Raw genomic sequence first — 15035 nt, forward strand, 5'->3', positions numbered from 1 at the left:
TACATTGAATTCCTGTACCAATCTGCTCTACTAGTTTCTATTCATTCTTTAATTGTTTGGATTTCCTGGGTAAGATATCTGAACTCACAGCAAAGATGTGTGATCACAAAGATGAATGATTTGTGGTCTTTGATGCTTCTTACTTTTGTTTCTCCTTTTTCAAGATATGAATCTCATTTCTCAAATTCTGGCATGGATATGTAGCAATTCCAAAACTGGATACATGTCAGAAAGTCATTGATCTTGAGTGAGCACAAACAGTTTCTTTATTGAAGGTTAATGTGTAATATGTATCAAAACTTTTCCAAGAATTCATAGTGCTGCTAAGTTTAAGGGCATTTCACAAATTTCATGGTATGGCTTCAGTTCTTTCCTGTTCAGAAATGAATAGAGATTTTCACAGTGAACATAAAATTTTCACAAGAACAACCTATGGGGAAGGTTTTTGTGCAACTATGTCAGCAGCTAACTGAACAAGGGATTTAATATGAACAGAGAGCATCTAAGTTCAAATTCAGAGACAGGATAATTTAAAGTGCTGCACTTCATCCAAGTTTAAAAGAAAACGGATGAAAAAACATGCCTCTAAAAACATCATATGCTTATTTACTTGTTTATACATTCTTATAATATTTGTGCAGTTATAATATTTTGAATATGATCTCTTATTATTGCAACATAGTTATCTATCTACTCTCTTAATAATAAATTTATTATTCTAGCGGATGGGAAACGATTGGCTTCTGTTGGAATAGATGATAATCACACTATTGTACTCTGGGATTGGAAGAAAGGAGAAAAGCTTTCAGCAGTAAGGTAGGAATTTAACTATGTTTTAAAATCTGTACCTAGACTTGCTTTCAAATGTCAGTAAGAAAAATATATTCATTAAAAAATAAGAGTTCTCTAATAAATTAGCAGTATCTATTACATATGTGATGCAAGCAATAATGTCGTGTTAAAAACTTTCTGTGGAAGAAGTAAATGAAGGTCTGATAGTCAACAAGAACTATTACAGTGACTGCTCAGCTGGTGAAGAAAGATGGCATAGAAGACATTGCTGTGTTCTGAAATATTTTCTTTAAAACTCTAAGCACTTGTGTTTGCCTTCTTAAAGATGGTGATATATGGTATATTCAGATCGTTTTCATCAGAGGTCACACCTTTCTTGGAATAGCCATTTGCAGTTGTTTTGCAGAGCTCTTTTTTCTTTAGGGTTATTTCCTTTTCCTGAGTTTTGACCTGCCTAATCTAAATTTGAAGTCAACTCTGCCTTTGAACAGGAAATTGGTCTAAGTAACATCCAAAGGTTAAATATTTCAGAAGTTTCTTTGTGTCTGCACAGATTATTTAATATGTTTATTAAATAATTTTAATCTACAAGATAGAATCCTATTTCTAATTTTGAGTAATGTTATTTAAACCTTTGACACTTTTTTTTCCCTAAGGATCTATTGCTTTAAATAGAGCAGTAGTGTGGGTGGGTTTTGTCCCATTCTGTCTGGATTCAGCGGTTGTACTCTAAACGTTGTTCTAGGTAGATTTTAAAAAAATTTATTACTCTATGCAGTACAGTTAAAAAAGCATTAGCTTCCATTTCATCCATTATTGTTCTTTAATTTAATTGACTCTCATTGTGTTTTTTAACACATGTTGAATTTCTTATCCACTAAAGAATGAAAATTCTGAATAGATGTTGTAGATAAAGAAGGGTACTCCCTTCCCAGTTACTTGTCAAAAGCCCAGTTATCTTGGCTTCTCTGAAGACATTTCTGCATTTCGCCTTTTTTATTTTTTTCTTCTCCCACCCACAAATCAAAGGAATTGATTAGAATTTTTGAGAGCAGCATCTGTACTTTGAAGATGACTGTGAGTTTGGAAAGAAACTGTTTCATTCATTCAGCCACTAGTTCATCTAGTGGTCTGAAAGGACAGAAAATTAAAGATTATTGCCACTTTTGAACAAGGAGCAAAAATTAGGGATTGGAGGCTCTTCTGCATTTTAAGTAAAGAAAAACAATCTATAAACATTGCTTTGCATAGATAGCAAGCATAGTCAAAAGCTGTTTTTCAAACTGTAGGACTGAAGCAAAGCATTGGTTTTATAGAAGCATAGTAAGAAATTTAAAACCCAAGAGGTTTTAATGTTTTTAGAACCAACTGTAATTTCCATCAAAGATGTATTAGCAGCATAATTTTTTTCTAACAAAAACAGAAAAGTCAGCTAAATGGTGAATGACAATGGCAGTTTGGTTTCAAGATAAGCAAACTTAAAATAAGATTTTTGACTTCTTTAAGTGTCATTATGAGCTGTCAAAGATCTAAATGCCATATACCCAAACTTAATGCAAATACATTTTCTTTTGCAATGAAAATGCTTCTATGTGCCTCTTTGAAGTAACATAATTACTCACCTGCCTTGGAAACTGAAAGGTAATGAAAACAGAATAGGACTCAGTATGTTGCTCTTTAGTTTGCTACTTCCTTATTATAAACTATTAATAATGATTTGAAAGTAAATGTTGGCAAGCTAGAGGAGGTAGACATAAAAATAAAACAAAAAACACCTCCCAACCCTATTTAAAAATATTAAGAGTTACACTTGTATTTAAATTCTTTTGTTTTGCATTTCAGGGGAAGCAAAGATAAGATTTTTGTTGTTAAGATTAATCCTTACATGCCTGATAAATTGATTACAGTTGGAATTAAACACATGAAATTCTGGCGGAGAGCAGGTAAGAACACTTTTCAGCATTGGAGCACATTCTGTTACTGACAGTGTAACTACTGCATCTCTTACTGTATGCTTTGTGCATGAAAAGCAAATGTTTTCTTTGTCTATCTTAGTTAGTGTTGCCCTAGCAGTAATAATGTTAATTGGTATTATGGCAGTGGTGGAAATTCTTTTTAAGAGCAATCTGCCATGGAGCTAGAGCTACATAAGAAGAAAAGACCTTGCATTTTCTACTGTCTCTTTTTATATCTAGTAATAATATGAAAATTTTACAGTGCTGCTCTAAAATCATAGAACAGTTTTTGGAAGAAGAACCTTTACAGCACATATGCTCTAAAAAGGCATAAATAATACTAAGGTATAAATAATATTAAGGTTATAAAAAATTAATATACAAAATTCAGACAAAGTACTTGAAGAGGACACATCTGCCAGTTGAGAGCTCTTTGTCTCAATACCTCTATTGCTCTTGAGAATTAAAAACCAAGGTTAATTCTGCTTGAGAAATTTTGAACAGTGAAAAACCCATTCCATGATACTTGTGTGAATGTGATTGTTTCACACCTCAATTAATAGATAAAGACACATGTGCTACAGAAGCTTATCTGCTAAGAATGTTCTAATTATTCATGCAGAATTTATGTACTTGAACTCACATGAGTACTGATAAAGATTAATTGTGTAGAGAAAACTGTGTGATGAAAAAAATTACACTGTTTTTCTCAGTTCTAGCTCCAACAGAAATTAACCAAGATAGCCTGAGAGCAAGGTGTTGATGTCTATGTAAATTATTAATTTTCACAATTGAGCTTGCTATCTACAGAAAGAACAAAGTGTCTTAGAATATTTACTAAAAAAGCTATTACAAATTCTTTAGAAAGAAATCATAACTATGATAAAAGCTTGGAGATTATGATTTTGAAGAAAAAAAATAGTAATTTAAGAGTAAGGTTGGGTCGTCTGGGTTTAGGCTTTTGTTTGTTTGATTTTGGTTTGTTTTTGTTTGGTTGTTTTGTTTGGTTTTAGTTTTTATTGTTGTGAAAGGTGACAAATGATAAATTTATTTTGTGAGATCTCTTCTCAAACTCTTTTTTTTTTGGGGGGGGGAGCATGAGTGGACTAAAAGAAGAGGACTTGTTGCTCTGGGTATAGTTCTTGTGCTATAGTTCCAAGCAGATGTCTAATGACTTGTTTTTGGTCTGAACCAGGAGGAGGACTAATTGGGAGAAAGGGCTGCATAGGTGCATTGGGAAGAACTGACACAATGATGTGTGCAGTCTATGGCTGGACAGAAGAGATGGCGTTCTCTGGAACCTCCACGGGGGATGTGTGTATTTGGAGAGATGTGTTTCTCATAAAAACTGTCAAAGCACATGATGGTCCTGTGTTCAGCATGCACGCATTGGAAAAAGTAAATAAACTGCTCATTGCTTTTTTATGTCTGGACAAAAAAGTCTATGATAAAGCCATACCTTTCCCAGATTCAGGAATCCATGTCCTTATCTTCATTACAGAAAAGCCTTGTTTCAGATTCAAAACAGTGTTTCATGCATTAGTGCAAAATAGTGTTTATGCAGTCTCTTATTCTTGTTATGTAGCATGCTGTTTCTCAAACCCTTCTGGTCAGTGACATCTTATTCAGTAATTTTCATAACCTCTTACTAAAGAAATAACAGTAACTGATTTAAGCATCAGTATGTTCAATGGAATATGTAAGCTTGTGATAGATTTTATCTATCTACCAATAGATAAAATTCAATCTGTAGATCATCAAGTACTTTCTCCAGATTCTTGACTTCTTTTAAGCCCAGGAAAGCCTTTAAGCATGTGCTTAAATATGGATGAGTGTTCCAGTTAGATTATTTTTGTCTTTAATGTTATATATATGTTGGTGTTTTGCTGTGTTAGACCAAGTCACTCCACCTTCCAATATTTGCTTTTCAGAAAAGCAGCATTGGACAACACGTGTTATTCATACTACAAGAACTGAGTGCTCTGAAGGAAAGAACTAATGATTTCAGTATTAAGCACACCTCTTGCTTCTTTAAATACCTATTTATAATTTTTTAAAGAGAGAATGGCACAAATGCGCATATATTTGAAAAATATAAGCACTAATCAAATTTTTGCAGTACTAAGTCTTGTTTTGAGTAATGAGAAGAAATGCCAAAGGGATATGGAGGCTAAGTATCAAGGAAAAACACTATAATATGTTGGTTCTTATTTTTCTAGAATGGTAGAAGCATACAGGTTAGAACTAAATCCAGCCCCTGTACATGCACTGTACAGAACTGTGCTGCCTTCATCAGGAGGAGAAATCACTCATTTTGTTGCTCCTGTTCTTTTCATCTCTAACATCTGTAGCTCTGTGCATTACACTGTTGTATATATTCCATTTTCAGTATTGGCAGAAATCACTGAAAAAATAAGGAAAGATAATAATCAAATATAACTAGTGATTTTTATTTATTTCCCCCAGGGATTTGTCACTGGAGGAAAGGATGGGGTAGTAGCTCTCTGGGACGATACCTTTGAACGTTGTCTCAAAACCTATGCCATCAAAAGGGCTGCTCTGGCTCCTGGATCCAAAGGTAAGACAGACTTTATGCTATGTTTTGTTCTATTTTTGAAGTACTTTCTTTAGAAATCTTTGTGAAATTGCTTTCCACTGTAAGAGGGAATATACATTTGGCATAATAAATACTAAAATTTTTTTTTAAGCTTTATTGATTCGAAAGAAGTAATTTTTCTGTTGGAACTGGAGTTGTGTGTTGTAGGGTCTGTTTGCACATTTGGTGGATGCAGGTAATAATATTTAGTTTACTATTAGCCTAAATTAATTGATCCAGCTGTAAGTTTCTTATCATCCAGGTGTTTTCTTGCTTTGTTTTGTTTTTATTAAAGTGTCAAGCAAAAATCCTCTTATATTTCTTATCATGAAGTATCTTGCCTGATCTTTTTTATTTCGGAGAAAGGAATGAATTCAGAATTGTCATTAGTTTTGTAGTAGTGGTATTAGTAGTTAATTAATTAGTAGTTAATAAATTAGTAGTTAATTTTATGTAAATGCATAGTCTTTTGAAATAATTGAAGAACATTTTCATTCCCTATTTTTCCTGGTTCTACCACTTATTCTTGATCTTAATGCTAATTTACAGTTCCCTGTATTTTCATTCTAGATAGTTTTTTTCTCTTCCATCCCCTTCCCTTAAAATTATGTTTGCTGTGTTGTAAAGTACATTATTTAATTTTCAAATGTGATGAATGTAAATACTCATTAATGAAAACATTGTACTCCAGAGTCTTATGGCTTGTCAACAAAAAGCTAGAATTGGAGACACCATAATTGGTAGCAATATAGTGTTATAGTTGATAACTAACATGCACAGAGTCAGGCCTATTTAACTTCTTGATGTACTGCTAAATCCTCACAAATGAATCCAGACATGTTGGTTCATGCAGGAATGTTTTCTTCAGTAAGAGAGCAAATTTTTCTACAGTGAGAATGTAATGTGCATAAGTGTGAAAAAATCCTCTTTAATGCATAATTGAGAATCCTATCTTCTAACATTTTATTGTTCTAGGTCTCCTCTTAGAAGATAATCCTTCTATACGTGCCATATCGTTAGGACATGGTCATATTCTAGTGGGCACAAAGAATGGTGAAATATTGGAGGTGGATAAAAGTGGACCAATAACTCTGCTGGTTCAGGTATGTTTTAAATAACAGTCAAATATGTCATACCACTAACATGATTTTATTGCTCAAGTAAAGACTTGTGCAATAAGAAGCACTTTAACTACTAATGAAGTTAGTGAGTTACTATCACTTTTAGTTAGACTAGACCATTATGACTCCTTAAGAGCAAGATAGGGCATAGAATTTCATTACTAGTTTGTCCAATGAGTTCATCCATCCAAAGAAACCAAAATCATAGATGTGTTTTGAAAAAATAAGAAAAGTGTGTGAAATAGTGGATCCTCCTCCAAATTCCTTATTAACTTCTCTTGAGTGCTAATTACACTTAGAAGTTGTCTCCTTGTCATTTGTTTTGAGATTTTACTTGTAATTATGTAAAAAATTTTGCTATACCAAACAACTGCATTGTTTTAAGCTTGACTACTAAACAGATTTTTTACATTGCATCAACACAGTTTTTTCTTTCATAGTTAAGTAAAAATCTCTGACTCTGTCCTCTATGAGTTGTTAAAAGAAAATATTAGAACCTAAGGTAAAGAAAAACCTAGTTCACAGAATAGTTTGGGTTGGAAGGGACCTTTAAAGGTCATCTTGTCCAAACCCCCTGCAGTAAGCAAGGACATCTTCAAACAGAACAGATTGTTCAGAGCCCCATGCAATCTGACCCTGGATGTTTCTGGGGATGGGGCATCTTGCAACATCTCTGGGCAAGCTCTCCCAGTTTTACTGCTCTTGTCATAAAAATTTTCTTCCTTCTATCTAGTCTGAATCTGCCCTCTTTTACTTTAAACCCATTACCCCTTGTCCTGTCACTACAAGCCTTACTAAAAAGTGTCCCCATATTTCTCATAAGCCCCCTTTAAGAGGCTGAACAAGACCTCCCTGAAGCCTTCTCTTCTCTGGACTGAGCACCCCCTCCTCTCTCAGCCTGGAGAGGTGCTCCAGCCCTTTGACCCTTTCTGTGGCCCTCTTCTGGACCCATTCCACAGGTCCATGTTCTCCTGTGCTGAGGGCTCCAGAGCGAGACACAGTACTGGAGTCTGACCAGAGTGGAATAGAGGGGCAGAATCACCTCCCTTGACCTGCTGGTCATGTTTCTTTTGATACAGCCCAGGATCCAGTTTGCTTTCTAGGCTGCAAGTGCACAGTGCCAGCTCATGTCCAGTTTGTTGTCCACCAAAACCTCGAAGTTCTCATCAGGGCTGCTCTAAGTCCATTCTCTGCCCAGCCTGTGTTTGTGCTTGGGCTTGCCCTGACCCACGTGCAGAGCCTTGCACTTGGCCTTGTTGAGCTTCATCGCATGGATCCACCTGCCAGTCCTGCTGGGCCCCTCTGGATGGCATGCCCTCCCTCCAGCGTGTTGGGCACACCCCTCAGTGTTGTGCCATCTGCAAACCTGCTGAGGGTGCACTCAGTCCCACTGTCCATACCACTGACATCCATGTGTGTGAGGATTATTTTGCAGAAGCTTTCTCTAGTACAAATTACTATAATTTTGCACAAGTAGCAGAGTGAATTTTTTCCAGGCGTTCTGTGGTTTTATTCAGATACTTATTATCCTCTAAATAATGCATATACTTTTTTTTTTTACTTTCATAAATGTATTATTTAATATTTCAATTTAAAATAAAAAGAAATCTGATTCGTTGTGTTTTTTCAGGGTCACATGGAGGGGGAAGTTTGGGGTCTAGCTACTCATCCTCATTTACCTATTTGTGCCACTGTAAGTGATGACAAAACCTTAAGAATATGGGATTTATCTCCTAGCCATTGTATGTTAGCAGTTCGCAAATTGAAGAAGGGTAAGATGCTTAGTATGAAAAATATTTACTGATGAAATTGACATTTACAAGCATTGTGAATCTTTTGAAAGCAGGAATTGAAAGCAGAATAAATTCCTTTCTTTGCTCAAATTATTTTATTAATGCTATGTTCACGAGTTATGTAGCCCTTAAGCTAATGAATCTGCACAAAATATTCTGTGTAGTGCTGTTCTGAAGATTATTTGCACTTGTAACTTATCTAAGTCAGTGAATTAGCAATAAAAGTTGAATCAATTACATAAATACTATGTTGCTTATAATATTGCAAGGCTTTATTGAGACTTTGAATCTAGAAATTTTTGGAAGAAATCCTAGAAGAAATGTTGTAATTTTCTTAGTGAATGTTTGAAGGATCTGGAATGTCAAGAAAAGAGAAATCATAAAGTATTTACTTGTTGTTTAGGGTATAAATAAATTCTATTTTGACAGATGGAAAATCTGTTTTAAGTGACATCATATAAGGTGATTTTTTTCAGGATTAGATGAAACTGGCCCTGACAAGCTTCTAATTCTATTTATGCTTTGCTAGATAAAGGAATACAGTAGGCTTTATCTGTTTGGCATTCAGCAATGCAGTTTGATTCAAACATAAGGGGAAGCTTAATTGAAGATTATTTAGATTGACAAAACGAAGGTAGAAGAGTTACAAGCTCACATAAGCAGGGATTCTAGTTGGTGAACTCTGCTCAAGTCTTAAAGCTGATATTAATATGTTTAAGAGTACTTTTGGCAAAAAACATCTCTATTTGCCGATGAGACGCGTTTTGAGATGCTTTGGCAATCTTGAAAAGTTCCTGTGTATTTTACAGAAAAAGATGTATGCTTCTGCAGACTGAGTAATGGAATTGAAATAATACTTGTTAATGATAAAAGGCAGACCCAGTCACTGTAAGAAAAATGCCTGTGTAGGTCAGGAGTAACTTAAAGAGCAGAAGGCTCAGGATGTTGTTGAATGCAGGGTAACAATTACCTGTGATAGTGAGGCATTTTCCCCAAGACATAGTGCAGTATTCATGGAAATTACAACACAAAAATCAGGGTATTTTTGGTGTACATTTCTCATCTGTGTTCAACTGAGTACAATTAAACTAAAAGCTGAGAATGAAGAAAGGATGTACAGGATAATAAATGCAAAGCCTTGTGGTGAAGCCATCTAAGTAAAGGATTTCTCTCTCCAGGTTAATCAGAGGAAAAAATAGTAGGGAAAAATATGTATGCTAACAGAAAATTCTGGCATGAAAATAAATCTATATACGTTGACCATGCATCAATTTAAATTGAAAATGAAACTGTTTTTCAAACAACACTGGCATGTTTATTGGAGGGATTCTATGACTTGGTGTGTTATTGTTTGTGATAGCAAATGACTAAATTCTGTGAATCCAGAGGGTCTTTTCCAGCTGTGTTCGCCTTATCAGAGCAAATGGTAACAAACAGGCACCACCAGATACAAAGAAGGAGATCAATTTAGAAATGTACAGACAGTAGTGATTAATCTGTTTTACTAATGTAGAACAGATATCAATTAATATGCAAATTCTAAGATTCTGGGCCTGTGTACCTGTTTGTATGCTGTCACAACTTGGAAATTATTTTGGCAGCATCTGGAAAACTTCCTTGGAAGTTTTCTAGAATAAGAATAGTTTTCCTGTACTAATGGAAAAATAGATCTGAAAGAAGGATAATGCACTGTGAATGTATCTGAATGCAATTTCTTTATTTCTCATAGGAGGCAGATGTTGCTGCTTTTCTCCTGATGGAAAAGCATTAGCTGTTGGTCTCAATGATGGAAGTTTTTTGATAGTTAATGCAGATACCCTGGAGGATTTGGTCTCTTTCCAACACAGGAAAGATGTTATTTCAGAAATCAGATTTTCTCCTGGTGAGTGATTTCTTTTTTTAAATGAAAATTTTAACACCAAGGTTGTTCAAGTAAGACTTATCACATTTAAGAGATAAAAGTAGTGAAGATTTGTAGTACTTTTAGATGTTAAAAATAGGTCAGTAATACTAATACTAACATTTTGAAAGACCATGGTGTGACATCCTGTGTTGCTTGCTTAAGGATGATATTATTAGAATATTTTTGCCTATAGTAACCTCCTGAACACAACAGCCAGTTTGAAATTGTGAATATCCAGCAGACCCCGAGGGTTACACTTTATGACCTGTATGAGTTTGGCACATCACTGATGTTACTCTTATCTAATAAGAATACTTGAAACGGATGTGTCAGAAACTCCTGGCAACTTCTTTTTTCTTTTTCTTATTTTTCCCCTCTTAGTTCTCTCAGTGAGGCTAGGTTTTTTTCCAACATTGTAGCTCATATTTTAGGAATTCAAAATGCATAGCCTACTTTAGTTAAAATACTCATCTGTTGGAGAAATGTGATGCAAATTACTGATACCAATTCCCACACAACATTACTTTCTGGTTCCCTAAGACTTATCATTCTCTGAATACCATAAATGCTTAAAATTTCAGCAAATGGTTTTTATTGTTTGAAAATGCAATGATGCCATCGTTTTATGTTTCATGCTGATTATGTGATATGAAAATCAGTTTGTCAGAGAGTATGTATAAATTAGTAAGCTGATGTCAAAAACTTCAAAGTTGCATATGGTTAAATTCCAGAATTTACTTGTGTTTAATATGAAGAGCACTAAAATTTTTTGAAAATATTTTGTGTTTGTACTGATGTGTTTTAGGGGCTGGAAAGTACTTAGCTGTGGCATCCTGTGACAACTTTGTAGATATTTACAATGTAATGAGCAGTAAAAGAGTAGGAATCTGCAAGGGAGCCTCCAGCTATATCACACACATGGACTGGGACATAAGAGGTAAGCAGCATTCATTGTAAAAATGTACTGGAAGACTGATTACATTATAGACTAATAAAGTACATATATAGTATGGATTTGTGGTATCACTGACAGATTTGATTCTTCAGCTTATGAATATGCTCTCACAGCATCTGAATAAATATTAAACTCATGATTTTTACTGTCACATACGTATTTAGAAGTTGTGCAATTTGAAGTAAAATGGTTTGTCTCTATAGACTGGTTTGTTTGGATTTTAAAAAAATCCTTCCTGTTTTATCATTTGACTTCACAAGGGCAGTTAGTGATAGAACAAGGGAGAAGGGCCTTAAGCTTAAGGAGGGTATGTTTAGATTAGATATTAGGAAGAAATTTTTTCTGTAAGTATGGTGAGGCACTGGAAATGGCTGCTCAGAGAGGTTGTGGATGCCCCATCCCTGAAGGCGGTCAAGGCCAGGCTGGATGAGACTCTGAGCACCCTGGTCTAGTGGCAGGGGATTGGAACTAGATGGTCTCTAAGGTCCATTCCAACCCCAAACATTCCATGATTCTATATTTCTACTCCTTTAATAATATACTGTATAATGTGTAAATCAGTTACAAATCTGTAACTCGGGAATATGTATCCTTGTTGTCACACGTAGCAGAAAGACTGGATTTCCTGTGTTCCAGGATGTTAAAATGTGATTAAAATACTAAATTTAGTCCGGTTTCATTAAAAAGCAAGGCTGTGCAACTGTGCAATATATTTGTTCATGTTCTTATTCCTCTACATAATAACTTCTGAGACAGTCTGATTTATTTTGAAAGAGTGTTTTAAGTTAGCTTCTTTGAGGATTTTGAAAAGGAAGAGGACAGAAACACTGGTGAGAATTTCCCTCAGAAATGAAGTAAAGGTGTAAAGAAGTCACTTGCTTGGGATCAGCTGGTAGCCAGGCAGCATCTGTGCTTATCCATCCTAAAAGCACATGCACCAACAGCCAGTAATCATAACCAAGCTTTGAATTGCCAGTACATTACCCAGTGCAATTTGTCTACCATCTGATGGACAGCCATAATAAGGAGAGAAAAGTGATGCATTAGTACAGTTTTCAAAGAGAGGAGAAAGGGTTGTGAATTTAAGGGGCCAAAGGACTTAGATCTCTTTAGAAAACCATACTTCCAGACCCATTATATATGTATGCAGTTTTTTCCAGTAGAAAAAAAAAAGGTGCAATGCTGTTAGCAATAAAAAATTCAAAATAATCTTTCTTTTTTGCTTCTGTAAAATGATATCTTCTATGTTAACATACAATATCTATGTCATATGTTTTATAGGAAAACTTTTGCAAGTCAACACTGGTGCTAAAGAGCAGTTGTTTTTTGAAGCCCCTCGGGGGAAAAAACAGACTATTCCAAGTTTGGAGGTGAGGAACTGTACTGCCTTCTTAACTTCCTTGCAAATTAGAGTTATGATGCAGCCATCTAGACTACATAAGAGGGAATGATGTATAAACCTGTAATTTTAAACGTTTAAAATAATAACATATGTAGGGGATTTCACATTTTTCTCTTCAATTAACAAACAGGCATTTGGCTGATTTAGTCATGAAAATCTCACTAGTCTTCTGTGTGTCTCTTCTGGTACCTAAACACCTTTGAAAACATATTGCAGATTACTTAACCTTGCTGTGCAAAACCTCATGTTTGTCTTTATATAACAATGTAGTACAGTTTATATAATACATATAGGCAAGAGCAGTATATTGTAGTTGTTTTGTTTTCTCAAATATAGAGCATTGTCACAGGGCAGAGAGCAAAAATGGGTAATTTCCAAATGATATTTTCCATGGTATTGAAAGGCAATGTTGGAAAACATAATTTGTTTTCTTTAGCCTGAAACAGCAGCTAAGGTAAAAATTTTCAAAATACTTCTTCAAGTTTTGGAATTGAAATTTCATAGAGGTAAAATTACAGGTCTGAAATGAAATTTTGAATGGTACAAAAATAAGTGATTAATATATTAAAATACTATCTTTTAGATGTGATGTATCTTCCAGTGCAAGGACTTTTTGCTGAAATTGGATATGGAAGAAAAATGCCTAAGAAGTATTCTCTGTCTCAAATGGGTTGTTTTGTAGGTAGAAAAGATTGGCTGGGCATCATGGACAAGTGTTTTGGGCTCTTGTTGTGAAGGGATCTGGCCAATAATTGGTGAAGTCACAGATGTAACTGCTTCATGCCTCACGAGTGATAGTAAAGTATTAGCCACAGGAGATGATTTTGGATTTGTGAAATTGTTTCGATACCCTGCTAAAGTAAGTAATTTTCAGCTGTTTATGGAAAGTATTTATTTATAAATCTGCCTTTTCAAAACTCTGAAAATTCATCACTCAGAAAAAAAGAATGCTTTTATATTTTTCTCATTTTGATCAAAGAAAGCATTCTGTATTACATTGCAATTTGCAGTACATTAAACTTCCAATGAGTAAGAATGATCATTCCAGGTCAGACTGTAGAGCCATCTGATGCAGTGTCCTGCTGCTGACTCTGGCAAATGAATAGAAAAAACTTTAAGAATGAGGATGCTTTGGAAGACAATGAACGTGTCTTTGTCACCTACATTGCATTCATGATTTTAAGGACCTTCATTCTGTCCAATACTAGTATTTTTTTTTCTAAGATGAAGATCTTTAATAGTGTTTAATCACACATCATAGAAAAACCCTTCCAGAAGCACATTGTATTTTTACTGCTCTTCAAGTACCTCTAGTTTTCCTGTATGTTTCTTGGTAAACATGAAATGTTGCCATGCTAAGGATGGCAACAGTGCACAAGTACTGACTCAAAGTATTCTATGGCAGTTTTATTCCTACTCAGATTATTGTCTCTCGTAGAAAAAGTGATCCAGTGTTTATTGCTGGAATCTGTTTATAAACTAACTCTTTCATGGTTGGTATGAAGATAAGGTTAACATTTCATGAAGTTGCTGTAGGAGGGGCGCTTGGCAAATCATGTGTTACAATCACATGACATACAAAACAGCTGAAGCATGCACTGTAAAGAAGTAAGATGATGTCATTGTGCTGGCAAAATATTTCAGTTTTGTCTAGCAGACTGGGTAAATTTGATCTTTGCCTTCTTTTTACCCTTAGGGAAAGTTTGGAAAATTTAAGAGGTATGTTGCTCACAGCACCCATGTGACAAATGTTCGTTGGACCTATGATGACAGTTTGTTGGTCACTGTTGGAGGAGCAGACACCTCCTTAATGCTGTGGACTTATGAGATGGAAGGACATCGGGATAGCAGGCAGTGTGACAGTGAAGAGTCTGATCTAGATTCTGAAGAAGATGGAGGTCAGTAGTAATTTATACAAGTAGCTGGATTATACTGTTTCAAAAAGAATTTATTAATGGAAAACTGAAAATTTAGAAATAATTTATGGATTGTTTCTATCTTAAGTAGCAAATACTCTTCCAAAATGTTAAATAAAATTTGGTTTTGGAGAAAGGACTGATAAACTGCTGTGAAGAAAATGATAATGAAATGTTTGACTTTTTGCTTTGAGTCAGAGTACATAAAGATTACATAAAGAGACTCTTGATATCTTCTAAATGAAAAATATTAAGTATCAATTATACATAGCTACCCAAAATCTATGTTTAAAATAGAATCATCACAGTTGGAATTTGGTCACTAATTCTTAAGAAATTATATTGAAATCTATATAATGTGAGACCATAGTTATCTCGATGTTATAGCATCTGCTTCCATAATGTGGAAACATAGGAGACTGAAGTAGGCTGATGTTTATATATCTATTTCAAGGTCACAGTATCAGTGGTTATAAAGTGTTAATTCTATTTTGTAGCATTAACTTCTGCTGGTTTTTCCATACTTATGTTTTCTTTTTCATGTTACAATTCCAAGGGTTTATGAGCTTCCAGACTTGTTTTCTCTTCTCCCAAGTGTGGTT

General features: G+C 34.7%; 1 protein-coding gene across 8 annotated transcripts in view; it reads left to right on the forward strand.

The window, feature by feature from the left end:
- EML5 (EMAP like 5) overlaps positions 1-15035 on the forward strand; it is a 96436-nt gene that overhangs the window by 50962 nt on the left and 30439 nt on the right. For 7 of the 8 annotated variants that reach the window (XR_010999867.1, XM_068192662.1, XM_068192663.1 and 4 more), the window contains exons 16-26: positions 723-816; positions 2635-2735; positions 3943-4145; positions 5214-5325; positions 6319-6446; positions 8095-8236; positions 9987-10139; positions 10966-11097; positions 12397-12485; positions 13200-13376; positions 14214-14415. Coding sequence is in view for 7 of the 8 variants with exons in the window: in XM_068192662.1 (XP_068048763.1) it covers positions 723-816; positions 2635-2735; positions 3943-4145; positions 5214-5325; positions 6319-6446; positions 8095-8236; positions 9987-10139; positions 10966-11097; positions 12397-12485; positions 13200-13376; positions 14214-14415 (1533 nt within the window). In the remaining variant the exon portion in view is untranslated. The remainder of the gene's footprint in view (positions 1-722; positions 817-2634; positions 2736-3942; positions 4146-5213; positions 5326-6318; positions 6447-8094; positions 8237-9986; positions 10140-10965; positions 11098-12396; positions 12486-13199; positions 13377-14213; positions 14416-15035) is intronic. The other variant, XM_068192661.1, reaches the window with a different exon arrangement.

The sequence above is a fragment of the Anomalospiza imberbis genome, chromosome 6 (assembly GCF_031753505.1).
Source record: "Anomalospiza imberbis isolate Cuckoo-Finch-1a 21T00152 chromosome 6, ASM3175350v1, whole genome shotgun sequence".
In the NCBI taxonomy this organism is placed as follows: Eukaryota; Metazoa; Chordata; class Aves; order Passeriformes; family Viduidae; genus Anomalospiza; species Anomalospiza imberbis.